Source organism: Culex pipiens, chromosome 1, assembly GCF_016801865.2.
Source record: "Culex pipiens pallens isolate TS chromosome 1, TS_CPP_V2, whole genome shotgun sequence".
Classification (NCBI taxonomy): Eukaryota; Metazoa; Arthropoda; class Insecta; order Diptera; family Culicidae; genus Culex; species Culex pipiens.
Genome location: NC_068937.1, coordinates 96,360,750 through 96,376,912, shown reverse-complemented (window position 1 = coordinate 96,376,912; position 16,163 = coordinate 96,360,750). Strand labels below are relative to the sequence as shown.

General features: G+C 38.1%; 1 protein-coding gene and 2 long non-coding RNA genes across 5 annotated transcripts; 2 read left to right on the top strand and 1 right to left on the bottom strand.

Annotated features, from left to right (window-relative positions):
- The first annotated feature begins 5,512 nt into the window (after positions 1–5,512).
- LOC120428202 (uncharacterized) lies at positions 5,513–6,729 on the top strand. 2 transcript variants are annotated; one of them, XM_052706657.1, is made up of 4 exons: positions 5,513–5,967; positions 6,027–6,276; positions 6,337–6,399; positions 6,469–6,729. In XM_052706657.1, exons 2-4 carry the CDS (start codon positions 6,243–6,245, stop codon positions 6,708–6,710), a joined length of 339 nt encoding a protein of 112 aa, XP_052562617.1. In that variant the 5' UTR covers positions 5,513–5,967; positions 6,027–6,242; the 3' UTR covers positions 6,711–6,729. The 2 variants fall into 2 exon arrangements, with proteins under 2 accessions (XP_052562617.1, XP_039449115.2); XM_039593181.2 differs by having other exon boundaries at positions 6,337–6,729.
- Positions 6,730–6,975: 246 nt separating this feature from the next.
- LOC120428203 (uncharacterized) lies at positions 6,976–8,357 on the bottom strand. The gene is made up of 3 exons (XR_005607056.2): positions 8,225–8,357; positions 7,921–8,155; positions 6,976–7,864 (listed from the first exon to the last, which is right to left on the bottom strand). It is a non-coding gene; the product is annotated as an uncharacterized LOC120428203 (long non-coding RNA).
- A 4,510-nt stretch (positions 8,358–12,867) lies between these two features.
- Positions 12,868–14,803, top strand: LOC120428204 (uncharacterized). 2 transcript variants are annotated; one of them, XR_005607057.2, is made up of 4 exons: positions 12,868–13,200; positions 13,676–14,064; positions 14,145–14,437; positions 14,508–14,803. It is a non-coding gene; the product is annotated as an uncharacterized LOC120428204 (long non-coding RNA). The 2 variants fall into 2 exon arrangements; XR_008211776.1 differs by having other exon boundaries at positions 13,676–14,437.
- Positions 14,804–16,163: the final 1,360 nt, after the last annotated feature.

Here is a 16,163-nt window from a genome sequence, read left to right as displayed (position 1 = left end):
TTTACAAAAAAAGATATTTTAGTACGTTCGAAAAATTACGGTATTTTGTTAAAATTTTATTTTTTTCCAAAAAGCCAATAATAATTTGAAAATGCATAGCAAATTTCGCTTAGTATGATACCCAAACTATAAATTTTGAAAATTTGGGTGCTTTCAAAAAAAGAGGAATTTTGTAAAAATGTTTGTCTTTAAAAAAAACGTTACTTAATCCACCCTAGGGTGGTTTGTGCCTTCCTCACATTTAAAGGGTGCTATCAAAAATAGACACAAAAGGGCGGTGTTTTTCAGTGTTTTATCAATTTGACTCATTATTCATACCACTAGATTGGGTAGTCAGATCTTCATATTGCAGGGCACTTATGTGCTTACAACTTATGATAGGGTAGTCAGATCTCCAATCCAATTCGTGCTCGTTGAAAAGGTCTTTTGATTACCTATCCAACGATAGGTCGCATGAGAGGTCCGGACAACGTTTTCATCAAAATATTTGAGATCCGGCCTCCAAAAAGTGCATAAATAACACTTAAGTGCCTATAACTTTTGATAGGAATGTCAGATATTCAATGTCTTGGACGCGTTGGAAAGGTATTTCAAATACCTTTCTGAAAATGTATAATTTGACGGGTTTTCTTACAAAAACCATCCTTTTTACAATCTTCCGAACTTTAGGCAAAATTGTTTTTTTAGCATAACTTTTGAAGTACTTAACTAAACTGCATAATTGTTTATAGCGACTTATGGGACCCCGAGACGGATCGAATGAGGCCAAAACAGACAAAATCGGTTCAGCCAGCCTCGAGATAATCGAGTGACAATTTTTTGATCAACATCCCACCACACACTCAGACATTTGCTCAGAATTTGATTCTGATTCGATAGGTATTCATGAAGGTGGGTCTATGAGGTCTAATTGAGAAGTTAATTTTTCGAGTGATTTTATAGTCTTTCCTCAGTAAGGTGAGGAAGGCAAAAACTATTACAAAAAAGTGAAAAAGCGTTCAAAATTTCGCTTCATTTGATTACCATATTGCAAATTATGAAAATTTGAGTACATTCGATTTTTTTTTCAATTTTGAGTATTCATACTTTGAAACTTACTACATTGTCAACAAATATATTCTTCGTGAAAGCATTAAAATTAAACATGATATGGTTGATTTAAGTCGCTTTAAGAAAGATTCAAAAAATAAGTTATTGTCTATTATCGGCGATAAGATTATCGTGGATAGAATTAGTGAGATGACGATATTGATAGCGATAGATTACCATTATCGTTATTGTTAGATGATAATATGCTCAACGATAATTTTATCGATAAACAACCGTGGTGCCAATGTTGATGTCAAAATCAAAATCATAAAATTAAATTGCATTTTTGCAGTCACCAAACAATCAACTATTTTTAACAGGGCTGTGGAGTCGGAGTCGGAGTCGGAGCCGGAGTCGGTGGAGTCGGGTCTTTTAGGGGACCTGGAGTCGGAGTCGGAGTCGGAGTCGTCAAAACTCTAACAGCTGGAGTCGGAGTCGGAGCCGGAGTCGGCTAAATTTTAAGAGCTGGAGTCGGAGTCGGAGTCGGAGCCGAGGATTTCTGATAACCCGGAGTCGTAGTCGGAGCCGGAGTTATCTTAAATTGAACAAAAAATATGTTTTTTTTAATGTTCAGTATTTCCTATAGAACAGCTTAATTTACAAAACATCTTATATTTTTAATTGATTTATCAGATGCCATTGTGTTTTTGAAGCTTTTTATTGTGATTGAAAAGCTCTAATTGTGTTATTACACTATAATCACTAAATGATAACCTTTTCCCCAAGTATGTAGTATCATAATTTAAAAAATAATTAAAAAAAATATTGGTTTTGTAGTGAGACATATCTAATTGATTCTTGAATGTTTCCTTTTGCCTATATTTATGTGCCCTTTCAATTCAAATTTGACCAAATTTCATCCAGTTATTTCTGAAAAAAATACACACACAGTCATCTTTTACCCCGATAGCATATGTCTTGGTAGGAGGTACATAAAAAGATTAAAAATAGTAATCACTGTTTTTGCAAATCGAAAAAGAGTCACTGACAGTTTAACTTTTGTAACAAATAATCAACGATAATAACAATCTCTCACTTGGAACTCAACATGCGCATTTTGTTTATCACTAAGTACAAGAAAATCAATATGTTGCATTTAAAATAATTGAAACTAACAAAAAATATCAAAAGAAGTTCCATCAAATTTTGAATTAATCATTGATTGTTGATGTTGATGTTGATTTTAGTTAAACTATTTTGATATCGTTGCAAATTATCGTTGAACAAATCTCAAGAATTCAGTACAAAATGAACTAATAAAAAAATTTATTGAACAAAATGTAGGATTTTAATTTATTTTTCAAATATTATACAAAACATAAAATCAAAATATTATCAACTGGTACGAATTTTCTCATACTGTATGTCCCACGCCAATATGACGCAAGGTGATAATCATTGCATAACAATGTATTATTTTAAGTTTTTTCATATATTTTGATGGAGGCGCAAGATCATTCATAAAGCTTCGTTTTAGGTGAAGATTCACAAAGTATCATGCGCCTCCTTTTTAAAGTATATAAAATTTTAAAATTAAAATAAATTAAAAATTTCCAAGGTAGAATATTTTCCTTGTCACAGATATTTGAAAAGGACATCTTAAGCGTCCTTTCCACGAAGAAATTGTTTAGATATATTGATTTGCAATAATATTCTCCTTCAGCCATGGCGAAATGTCCATGTACGTCTTAAAAAAAAAAAAATGTTTCGTTTAAAATTGTCATTTTAAAAACAAGGTGCCTGTCACTGTCCTTCTTACAAATGTCAGCCTGAAAGTGAGCAAATTGAATTTTAATGTTCAATAGATCATTAAGGCCAGGTTTCTTTTAGTTATTCTTTCAAAAAATAACAATTTAATGTTTAAATTTATTAGCTTTGAAAAAAATATTTTCAAATTTGAGGTTAAGCAAATAAATCCAAATTTACTTACAAAACTGTTCTTCTCAAAATGCCTCTAAAACTGAAGATATTTTTTGATTTCTGTTTCCATAACGTATAAAACTTGTAACCTAGAAACTTTTTTTCCGTTTATTTACTTTACTTTACTTTTACTTAACTTATTGTTCTTGAGAAAAACATGTCGCTTAGAGAGTATTCAAATAATCCTATTAATCAATGTTTTAAAAATAATTAACTAATAATAGTTAACTAACTTTTGAAACATTTAAAAATATGTGGAGTCGGAGTCGGAGTCGGCTAGAGTTGGTAGGCAGGAGTCGGAGTCGGAGTCGGAGCCAACCATTTGTTCAAAGCCGGAGCCGGAGTCGGAGTCGGAGTCGGCTAATCTTAGAAAGCCGGAGTCGGAGTCGGAGTCGTTTGAAATATGACCCGACTCCGCAGCCCTGATTTTTAAAGGTTGTAAAAATTGAATAAGTTTTTTTTTATCGCTGACACATTTCATTGGTCATTTTCAAAAAGATGTGACACAAGATGAAATTCAACAATGAATTCTTGTAGTTTCAAAATGTTCGAAGGTGAGGAAATCTAAACAAAACCAAACCAAAAATACGTTTTCAAAAAACTTTCATTTTTCGCCTATCCCCATTCTCCCAGCCATAAATCCAATCAGGTTTACGAGCCTTGTATGCTAATTTGGGCATCAAGGGGACATTTCGTCTATTATCTTTTTCACTCAGATCTTTTCGAACACGCACGAAGCAAAATGATCATCGTTCGGTCAAAACGTTCATCGCTCGGTCAAAACGTTCATCGCTCGGTCAAAACGTTCATCGTTTGTGCAAAACGAGAGAGAATTGAGAGAAAAATGTCCATTTCCGGTCTCTTTTCGCTCAATTCTCTCCCATTTATCGTCGAATTCCTTCATATTCTTGACATTCGCGTCCTATTTCCTACTCCCTGATTCCTGTTTGTGACTTTTTACATGCATTCGAGTTCATCGCTCATGAAAGTGAGTTCATTGTAAGTGCTCGTTTGAAAACTTACCAATGAAATCGAGAATATTGTGGTGACCTAACCTAACACTCGCAACTGCAGCAGCAAGCCTACTTTGATTCGCAAAAATAAATCGCCGTCGGCTGGGAGCAGGACACAGGACAGGACGGGTCCGGGCCCGAAACGGGTACTTTCCATGCAAATGGGGGCAAACCAGCAGAATATATTTTGAACTTGCGGAGTCGCTCAACAACAACAGCAAACTAAACCTTTGCCGGATTAAGCATTCCGTAGGCGTTCGTCCGACTGTAGTTTGCTTCTTTTATTTTTTGTTTGACAGAATCTCTTTGACTGGGTTTATCTGTCAGTTGGTGCGGTTTTACTTTCTTCCAACAAAAAACAACAAATCTGATTCGCAAAGTAGGCTTTGGTTGCGGACTCTTCGCAAGTGGGTTAATAGCAAAATTACGATTCGAAATGGGTCCAGATGGGAGGGTTGCTGCGAATTGTTTTGATTTTTTCGGGACAGGGGAATTCCAAGATCCGTCAGTCGTCCCGGAGATACCGTGAATAATTGCGGCAGGACTCGCGGAAATTGTAGACTTTTGCGTTAAAAAGTAAGAAATTCAATTCCGCCGCAAAGGTACCGTTACTTTAACGTAATTTACACTGGGTCGGATCGTCCTCGCCGTCGCAAAAAAAAACGAGGCCATCGAAGATATAAATATCGAAACTTGATCCGAAATATTTACGTTCTTTTTTGGTGGCCTCAATTCAATACGCGCGAGGGGACGTACTTGCGCGCCCAAGGTAATAAGGCAAAAATCAAATTTATTACTGTGATTAAGCCAATAAACATAAAAGGTGCACCTTCTCGGTGTGATTATTTTCGAAATTTCACGAACGAGCATGCACTCGCGCGAGCGAAGAACGGATGAGACTAAAGGAGAGAGAGAGAAAAAAAAAAATCGGCAATGATGATAAGAGAGCGAACCGGTCGATCCTGAATGAAAGTGTCCGCGAGCGAGGAAAGAAAGAAAAGTAAGAGAAAGAGGAGAGGGTGGGAGAAGAATGGGATGGACCACAATGCGCCAAGGTTGGCGAACGACCTCGGCAGTGAATTGTGTTCGAGACGACCTGGACGGAGTAGGCGATGGAAAACAGGGAAAAATAGCTACTCAAGTCAAGGGTTGTTTTCGCTACAAAATCTTATTTTCTGCTAACAAAATGAACAAAGATTTAAACAATTGCAAATTTTGTATCAGGTTTTTTTACTGTGCATGTAAGAATAGAAAACAAAATGTTTAAGAGCTGCTGGCAAACTTAAGAACAATTTAAGTAAAATATTGTAATTGGGTCAAAGTGAGTTTGTAAACAAACGGTGTATCCTGCTCATTCCAAATGTAAACAACCACATTGGGTACAACAATTGTAAAAAAACTCACTTTGGCCCAATTACATTGCCTTGCTTGATTTTTAAGGCTAACAAAATTGGTGTGTTCAGTTAGTCAACATTCTTTATTTGGTACACACAAAAAAATATTACGGTAATGACAAAAGTAACTTACTTTTGAATTAAAAAGTTGTTAAAATTTGCTACATTAAAAGTTTTTTTCTTGTTTTGAAAATGAAAACTTTTACTGCTACAGTTTTTGAAAATCTCATTGCTCACTGATTTAAAAGTTTTTACTTTTAATTCGACTGTAAAATTTCTTTCATTTTGACGTTCTCGTGTAACCGTGTACGCCTAAGTCGCAAATGTAAACAAACACTTTGGTGGGTCCAGTGGTGCTGGTGAGTCTAGGACGCAAAGCAAAGCCGATCGCGGCAGCAGCCAGGACTCGGACGCAGAAACCTTCGTGAGCCAAACAGCAGCAGCGGAACGCCTTCGAAGGAGGGTGGTGCAGGAGCGGGACGAGATCGAGTGCTCGAAAAGGACAAGGCCAGCTTCTTACAGGAACTGCAGCTGTTCCACGGCCGGAATGCGTAAGAAGGAAGCTTGGGTGTTTTGTGGGGTTTGTGATTGATTTTTTTTGTTTTTGTAGGATGAGAGGTAGGAATGTGGATTCGCACCGGTTGTATTGGGTGGTGGTGGCCCGTGTTGGTGGTTGCAGGTCAATTCGCGTGAGGACTGGGGCGAGATCATCGAGGAGATGGCGCTGCCGGTTTTTGGACAAGTACGCGAAAGTTTATTTTCACGATGGGCTTCCGAAGAAGAGGAGGACAACGAAAAGCTACATAATCGGAGGTAGTCAGCGCAGATGTTGCACTCGGTGCCTGCGGTTTACAGCACCGGTGAGTATTGAGAATGTGTGCAGTGACTAGCAAACTTCACTTACTTTCCATTTCTTTTAGCAACTTCCCGCCCACAAACACTCACGTCGCGACGGCGCAGCTTCAGCCGAATGAATCTGGACAGTGAGCCAAAAAAAATCTGTGTCACTCTCGAAGTAGGATTACGTGCTCAAAATCGAACTCCGTTCCGAGGGCCTCATCAACTCCATGTTCCGGATGCGCTTCCAGGATCGGGAACTCCCCGTTCAGGCACTTTACTTTCCAGCCGGGAAACGTCGACCACCCTTCCCGAATCAATGGCCAACTCCTCCAAGATTGTCCTGATTGAGGCCGGAAACGTGACCATCGTGTTACACTGCTGTCGCGCGTCGAAGCCTCCATCCGGAACCGTCCAGCCTGGGGTATTCGGAAGTGACCGGTGGCGTACCGTATGAAGCAGAAGCTAGTGGAGAAGCTTTAAGGTGAAATCGGTCTGAATCTGTTTGGGCTTCTTCTTCGTTGTCTTCTACATCCTTGTAGTCATTAAAATCATTAGCATCATCAGGCCGATTGTTCTGTTGTTGTTTACGAATCAAAATCAAACAAAATAATGTTTGTTTTGTTTATTATGATGAATTCACCTAACAGAGCACCGTTAGAAAATAATTTACACAAAAAGCACCAGAAATCATAATTTGATGAAAAAGTGGAATGGACGATTTGGGCTGTAATATGTTGTTGCTGGTTGATTTATTTTAGGCAGCTTAACCTGGCTGTAATAAAAATTCTTTTCCATGAATGAAGATTACGTTTTCGGGTTTGTTTGAACTTTGAGTCTCTAAACGTTTAAAAGTAGTGTAATATTCAGAAAAAAAGGAATTAAAGTAATTTCAAAATAGTGTTATACTTATTTCAGCTATTTTCTAGCCTAATTCGGTTTAAAAAAAATTCTAGAATCCATCATACTGGGTCAAGGTACTTGCTGAGCAAACCACCATTTTTTTCTTAATCTTTTGAATTAGTTTGGATTACGTTTTTAAAATAGTAGCACTTGTTTTGAATTGTTTTTATATCTTTATTAACAATAATAGAGGTACGTTTTTATATTCACGTTCATGTTTTGACATCACTGCACAGTAAGTTTAACACCCGCGATAATCTTCTTGCTGCCTTCAATTGAGCCTGGCGCCACCAACCCGAAATGACGTCCTCGTCCTCCAACACGAATCCGGACTGTCCAGCACGTGCTCCGCAAAAAACTTCTTGTGTTTTTGCTAAGATTTCCCGTCGGACGCTCCTCACAACTGCGGCCTCACTCCGTCATCAACATCGTCAGCCGATGTTGATGCTTCCCGGTCGTTTCCGATGCCACAGGAGAAGCTGTTTTTTTCCTTTTCCACTGCACATCACGGCGGCCACGACGTTTCGGAAACGTTTCCGGAAATCACTGAACCTGGCCATGCTACACCGAAAAACTTCCCGCGATTGGGACGGACCAAGAATCGGGTTAGGACTAAGGCGGCCGCAGATGGTGATGCAATCGTGTAGGTAGAAGAGTTGCATAGGGTCCCTGGCACCGATGCCCCTCAGTTGGAAGTGACGGAATGAGCTGCAACAAGAAAAATATTATTTAAAAATCCTTGCCAAAAATATTTTCGAACTTACCTTTACCGCCACCTCCTAGATTTTCCAAAATTCCACAGGAACTTGTCCGTGCCCAAGAGGGCCGATTATGCCAATCCTCCCGTTTGGCGTTATCTTTTGCAAACTTTACCATAAACTTCTGGTAGGTTTCGGTCAGCTTTTGAGTAGAATGACGATCGGCAAAAAACAAAATGTCCTCATCCAGCCGCTGACGGCCATCGTTTGGATGTCGTGGCAATTACACACTCGATGCAATCTGTATATGCGGAACGGAAATGCGAATTTGATTCGGAAAAATCTAGACGGAAGTTTTAAAACCACCAACCTCTTGCTCCACCAGCACATCCAGTCCAGTTTTCCGAGCAGCTCGATCTCGATGCAGGAACCGCCGACGAAGTCCAGGACCATCGTCGTGCTTCCAGACTTCCACAACCACGGAGGCCAAATTCCTCTTTTCGCGACTGAGAGATTTTGTTTGTTTTGTTTTGGTCGCCTTCTTGCCGACTTTCCTCGAAAACATGACGTTTGGAGGTTACGACACCAGAGTTGCCGAATCAAGGGTGAATAAAATTTAATTACATTGGATTATTCTAAAATTGGTTCTGTTTACTGCTTAAAGTAATAAATTTCTATAGAATGATAAATATTAGGCTCATAAAAAATATTTTTAAACAATTTCAAATCAATTTGATGGAAAAATAACCATTTTATTTTTTTCAATCTCAATTCACTTCAAACTTTTACTGGCAACAACATTTGCGGATGTTGAAGTGTGTTTGAAAATGGCTTGTGGCTATACAAAACGAATAAAACCTTGGAATTATATATGCCTCTGGCAAAAGTTCGGTTCGAAATGATGATTTTGTTTCTTGAACGAACGAAGAAGAAGACAACCATTTTTTCGTGTGCTGCCGTGCCGATACATCAGCAGATTCTGACTAAAGTATAATTTTTCAAGTGTTCAAAAAGTGATTTTCGGAAAGTTTTCCACAAATAAGGGAGTGTGTAGTGATATGAAGCTCATCCATAAAGTTAGCATCAAATAACAGTGAATCTAAAGCAGAGCCCAAATTCAAGAAGAAAATCGTGAAAAAGAACAGACAAATTAGTAAGAAGAAGCAGCATCCAAATATTTTTTGCTGGCTTGGCAATTTTGGTGAGTTTATCGAAGTTTAGAGCACTTAAATACAGGAAAAGCTCGTTATTTTGGTAAATTGTGATCGTATCTTGCTCGAGATAATGTTTGGTTAAGGTAAGTGGCTTTATTTTGATCCTAGAGCCAGTTTGCTTTTAGGGAAGTTTTTCATCAGGAAGAATTGAGGTCGTAATGGAAATCAGTGACTCAAATTAAGGGCAAAGGACGGTCGCCTTTTCGGCCATTTTTTTCAGGACTTCGAATTTCACCTTAAATACAAAAAAAAAGTGTTTTTCTAACATACTGTTTAATTTTTTAGAAATAAATGTAAAAAATCAAGCACATTTTTCTGAAATTATCCCTGTAGTGCTAAATGTTGTGTATTCTTGCCATAAAAGGTTTCTTTTCCAATTAAAAGTAAAATACTTTTACCAATACAACGATTTTGTTCCATAAATGCATGGTAGTATCAAAAACTTTCCAACTTTTAAATTGAAAAGTTTGAACTTTCTACGAATATTCACCAACGCGAACTTTTAATCCAACGAACGATCTTTTTAAATTTAGAGTAATTTTTCTTTGTGTGTACCGTAAACCGGGGTGACATTGATAGGATTTCAATTTATTTTTGGAATATTTTTCAACCAGTAAGATTTTTCTCAAGATAATTATTTTTAAAACATGTACTGGGGTAGGCCACACAAGCTCCACGCACCATTTTTGAAAAAAAAGTTTTTACAATAGTGTTTAAAAACAAAGAGTTGCGTTGAAAATTCTTATTTTTAATCCCGGGGTGACTTTGATAGTCATGGTTAATCTTGTCAAAATCAGATTTTAGGTGTTAAAATTTTATTTTCACGTCAAATATACCATCAATAAGGTTGATGATATAGTTTGATATGAAATTTGATCTACTAAAAATTTCTATAAATTTGGAGTTTTTTTTTAATTATGTTTCAAAGATACATAATATTTATAATTTACAAACTTATTTTACCTTGTCCTAGTGCAGTGGTTTTCAACCTTTTTCGTCAAATTCCTCCCTTGGCTGATTTTCAGGTTCTTCATTCCCACCCCTCCCCCCCCCCCCTATTTATTTTTGTGACTAATTTGTATCATTGCACAACAAAAAATAAAAGAAAGCATATTTTGTTGTTTTAAATTTAACAAAATACGATAAATAAATAATATAAACTCAATTATTTTTCAAAGTTGCTTAAAAGCATGCAAAAACTCCACAGAAATTTATTTAGATAACATTAAAAGAAAATAATAAATGCAAAACTTCACAAATATGTTTTGCACATGTGCTCCTGCAAATTGATAATGTTTAAAAAAAATAACACAAAAATTAAAAAAAAAATCTAACAGGGAAAATGAGAACAGCTTATGGCAGAAACAACCCAAAAACTATTCGTTATTTTTAATTTTCAAAAGAATTGCTAATTTTAAATAAATGTAAAAAAATACAATACCTGCTCATGTTTGAGAGGATGCAAAAACTCACAAAGTTTATTCTAAAAATATCTACAAAAAGATATCCTAAAAACTTTAAAAAATATGTTAAAAAGTTTGTTTGTTTTCATAGAATTAGTTTTGTATGTTATGATTTTAAAAGATATTAATACTTGTATCCTTCTAAATTATTTTTTTACAACTCTACGAATCTTTTTATTTATTTGATTTTTTGAATTACAGTCATCCCTCATATTCGGAACAGTTTACAGATCGGCCAATGTTAAAAAAATCATAGCAAATCGATAATTGAACTTGATGATTCGCTTTTACCTTCATTTGAAAGCTTTTCTTGCGATGTTTCGAATGCTGTATCGAACATCTGCAAATTTTAACTTTTATATTAAGTTTTTGAAGAAAAACTTTGACCCTTGAAATCCACAAATTCGGAACACTTTTTTCTTACGGATGTAAACAAACTTTGGATCTCTCCAGGAGTACATATTTGTAACAAAAAAATGACTTCACACACTGAAACCAGTGATACTCAAGCTTAGTGATGTTGTGGGAGGCACAATAACATCCCACAATTATGGAACAGCCATTTGGAGGCAGTGTTTTGATGCTATGGATAAAATAGTCTTGAAATTAAGTTTTTTGTTTAAAAAGTACTACTTTTAATTTGTGGGTGTTCCGAATATGTGGGATGACTGTACTATTTTTTGTCAGTTATATGAATAAAATATGATGAACTAAAAACTGCTGTTGTTACTTAACCAATATTTTTTTCATATAATTAAACTGTAAGGTCGCGGACCCTATTATCGGTGATTATTTATCACCCCCCGTCGCACGGGGGGGGGGGGGGGTGAGTACGAAAGAGTCGTCAGTGGTGGCAACTCATGGCTTTCTACCTAAGGTACTCGCGATTGAGTGTGTAGTAGTGCGGTTGTCAAAATCGTTATCTCTGACTCTCTCACTCCACTGACACTGACATTGTTTATGTTTTGGTTTTCCTGGCATGGTCCATTGTTCGTTTGTTATTGTTTTGGTTTTAGTGGCACGGAGCCATGCACTCACACTAATGCAAAGCAAGATCGCGAGTACCTATGATATACAGCCTTGGTGGCAACTGACGTCTGCTTGAGTTGTTATTGTTTTGAATGTTGTTTGTAATATTTGTGAAAATATACGTTCTGTTGCGATTTGACACCCGTTGAGACTGGTCGTCTCATCGGAACCAAGGAAGTCGCCGTGTTTTATTTTGTAGTACCGTTCTCCCAGTGGTGTCTTCGTCCGCCGTCGTAATATTCGTTTCGTGTACTGTTCCGGATGTCCCCGCAGATGAAGCACAACGTAGGGGACTGGACGATCGGGCCGAACATAAACAAAAGTGTAAGCATGAATGTTTTAAAGAAAGTGTCAGACACTGGATTTCCATTGCATCCTCATTCCCTCCAAAGAAAGGTCAAGCAGGGCTCATTGAGGAAAAAAGCTATGTTCATTTCGTTAAATATTTATTTAAAAAAAAAACTCTATCCTTTATTTTGGAAATGTTGAGTCAACCTCATGGTGAAGCGTACATGAAGAGAATGCAATTCAACAATAATACATTTTGTTGAGGACATTTCTTGGCATGCGAGACGATTTCCTGTTATAGCATGTTAACCCTTACTACCCTTTCTTGAATTAATAGCTGTTACAGAGCAAGAAATTTAAGCAATGAACTATTTTTTAAATATAACGCCCTTGCTAATTTTATTATTTCAAGTTTTTGTCCACCCTCTCCCCTTCAAAAAAATCCCAAATAAATCAAAAATAATATTGCTGAAATTTCAATGTTAAAAATTTAAACCTGTGGAATTTTTTCTAAAAAATCAAATCAAACCATCCACATTAACGACCCCGGGTCTTTTGTGGTCTCTATTGCAAGTTTCTGCTCGAACCTAGGAGTCCGAAGGCTTGAATGGGGAAAGCACCCAAACCTCTTTCTACTCCAAGGAACCTTCCACCCCAGTGTTTGAACTGACGACCTTTGGATTGCGAGTCCAACCGCCGCCAGCGATTCCACCGGAGTAGGCTTGGTTTGGTGTGTTGTTTGTACTTATGGCATGGAGACGACTCCTACACCTGGAATGACTTAACGGCCTTACAACAACCAAGGCCGGACCGACATTTTACTTCCTCATCCGATGGAAGGTTGGAGCAGATGGGAATCGAACCCAGAATCAACCGCTTACAAAGCGGACAGAGTAACCATTCGGCCACGCACTGCCACATTATAAAGTGTTCTTGCTTGATTTTTTTGCTTTTTTCTTACATATAATATTGAAACAATTGATTGTTAAGTTGTTTTGGTTGATACATTATATTTAAAATTGATTTTAAAGTTAAAAATCTTCAGGAAAAATAGAAATAACACAACAATTTATGAAACTCTGCCCTGATTGGCAACACTTTTCACTGGCACGCAATGTTGTGACAGTTATGTTTTGTATCTGCTGATCTGTCATTTGCGGATTTCCACAAGCATTCGGAGTGAAATAAGTGATAAAATAATTTGAACAATAATGAAAAATGCCTTGCGTAAGGAAAATTTGCAAAGCTGCACGAGAACGGGAAAGAAAAAAAAATAATCCGTGCCCTCGAGGATCCTCTCGCGTGGACCTTCCAAGATCCGTGGAGAAACCCACAGGAATTTGCAATCGAAGGTAAGTTTTTTTTTTTGTTGTTGACATAAAATTGTGATCAAATATTGTTTTAATTTCTCCAGGTTCTGGCGCAGTGCGTGGCCGAATGGTTACGCTGTCCGCTTTGTAAGCGGATGATTCTGGGTTCGATTCCCATCTGCTCCAACCTTCCATCGGATGAGGAAGTAAAATGTCGGTCCCGGCCTTGGTTGTTAGGCCGTTAAGTCATTCCAGGTGTAGGAGTCGTCTCCATGCCATAAGTACAAACAACACACCAAACCAAGCCTACTCCGGTCGAATCGCTGGCGGCGGTTGGACTTGCAATCCAAAGGTCGTCAGTTCAAACACTGGGGTGGAAGGTTCCTTGGAGTAGAAAGAGGTTTGGGTGCTCTCCCCATTCAAGCCTTCGGACTCCTAGGTTCGAGCAGAAACTTGCAATAGAGACCACAAAAGACCCGGGGTCGTTAATGTGGATGGTTTGATTTTTTTTTTTTAGGTTCTGGCGCGGGCAATGAAGAGGACGGCACGCCGAGCAGTGTGGCGACAACTCAGGGAAGCAGCCAGGAAACCTGTCCGAGCCCAAGACCCGCGTTCTGTCCACCTCAGCTCGTAACACCTGACAAGCCCAAGCCGGATGGCCACCCGAACAAGTTCCCCCGGGATGCGGCCAGCGAGGAGGTCGTTACGTCGAACAGCAGCACACGATCTGCAATCTTTCTACCACAGTTTTTGACACCCGACAAGCGCGTGCCGGATGGCGACCCGGACAGGTCTTCCACACAATCTGAAGCAGATTTTGGCTACGGACTTGTCGCTGTTGAAAGAATGGAAGAAAGAACGACCAATAACGAAATGGACAAACCAAAGATTAGAGCGTTTTATACGGTAATTGATCGCTTTACTTATAAACAAATAAACAAAAAAACGTGCAAATACGTTTTATGACTTTTACCATTTTGTTTCAGCTCTCCAAAGACTCGCAAACATCTCTAAAACCAGCATCGATCTCAATATGATGATGCAAAAGGGCGCATACTTTCTAAGTTTGTACCCGAAATTGTTGGTGCCCAATCGAAGACCTTGGCCAAAAAAGCTGAAGCGATGCTACAAAATATGCACAACCACAAGCTTTTAAAAGCTAACAAACGGGTGGTAGGGCGAATTCTTCGACTGGTAGAACAGGACCTTAACTTGAAGTTGAGAGGCACTAGATTCTTTGTTGATAAATGCCATACTTATTTGTGCTGCTCACCGGATGGTGAGTATAAATAATAATTGAATATTTGATTCATGTTGATATAGTATAATAAACTTACGCAATATTTCAGCCATTTCCGATGATGATCAAACGATTCTTATCTTCGAAAGCTCCCGGAAACCAAATTTGACCCGATTTCACCGAACAAAAAAATCGGAAGTTGAAGCGCAAACATCATTGCACGCATGCAGTGCTTCCAAAAGCATTATTTACTACATCAACGGTACTCGGAACACTCCAATTGGTTATCACATCGTCAACCATGACAACGAGTTCTTTTCAGATCAGATTAAAAGCAAACTTGAGTCATTTTTTGAAGAACACATCATTCAACACGTATTTTCACAAAACATGGAAATAAAGAAGTAGCAAACCATGCAATCGTAACTACTACTGTTTCAATTATCAAATGAAATCAAAAATCAATTGCCCTATTAAATTCCTACTCGAAACTAGGTGTCCGAAGGCTTCATTTTTGAAGCAATTGCAAACTTCTTCTTTCACCTAAGCTTCCATTCACCCCGGAATTTTGAACTGACGGCCTTTAGATTGTGAGTCTAACTGCCTACCAGCGACTCCGCCGAGATAGGACCCAGGGAGACGACTCCTACACCTGATCGGGGCCAACATTTACTTCCCCGTCCGACGGAAGGCGTGATCAGACAAGTCTCGTCTTGAAAAATGGCACCGGTGCCGTATGGAATCGAACCCAGGCCGACTGGGGCAACCAAGCCTACCCCTACACCACCGGTCCCGGTGTTTTAATTATCAAGATTTCAAATCACACTGATTGCCCTGTTGAAACTATCAGAAACAATCAGCTCGCAATTAGGTTTTACGCCGACTCGATTTTTAGGTTAGAAATTTGACAGTTCGGCTGCACTGTTTACATTTTTTGCACGTGTGTCTAAATAAAAATGTGTGTGCGTGTGCGCTCGTGACGTCACGCTGTAAAACCTAATAGAGGAGAAAAGCAACTCGCGATTAAATTTTGAGGCTAGGAATTTTGACAGGTATGATTTTCATAAAGTATTCGCCTCCTTTTCTCTCCCATCAGAAAACTGGGGACAATGTAGCTGTCAAAGTAGGCCAAAATGTTAAAGTCACTCACAAAATGAACTTTGAGTGATTTGAGTTCATTTCTGACGTCACGATTTTCTCCCCTAATAGAAAACAGTCTTTATCTAATAAAGAATGCAACATTTCTAGTCTCTGAAAATAATTCTCCATCGATTGTTCACGAGGAGGAGGGGGGAGGGGAGCTTGAGATTTCAAAAAAAGTAAGTGGTCACGTGGTTTATGAATGGTCCCTAGCTATAAACCACGTGGTTTATGAATGGTCCCTAGCAGATGACCGCGTTTGAAAAAAAGGTATCCCTGAACGGAACATCCTAAATCGATGCGAAATCGTTTCGATTATTAGAATCATTTTTAATTATTTTGATTTTAATATTTAAAAAAAATATGTTTGTTTACTTCGTTGACGTAAACAGATTAAAACATCACTACTACATTTATACACCATTTACGGGATGACTAATACATGCAAATTTTAATGATCATCATCGTTCCAATACATTTTGATATTTTGGAGCATTAATCGAGCATCAAACTCTCCATATGACGATGATAGGTGTTTGATTAGAAAGGGTATATTTCCCCTAACAGCTGGCCTTCCCAGCAACGTTTTAAGACTGCGGGTTATGTAGTTTTGTTGGCTCGGAAT

What these genes read in the sequence shown, in the direction of transcription:
- LOC120428202 (XM_039593181.2), top strand. Translation starts at nt 6,243, where the DNA reads ATGTTGCACTCGGTGCCTGCGGTTTACAGCACCG. An exon ending in GCCTGCGGTTTACAGCACCG is followed by an intron (nt 6,277 to 6,336) that starts GTGAGTATTGAG and finishes CATTTCTTTTAG; the next exon opens with CAACTTCCCGCCCACAAACA.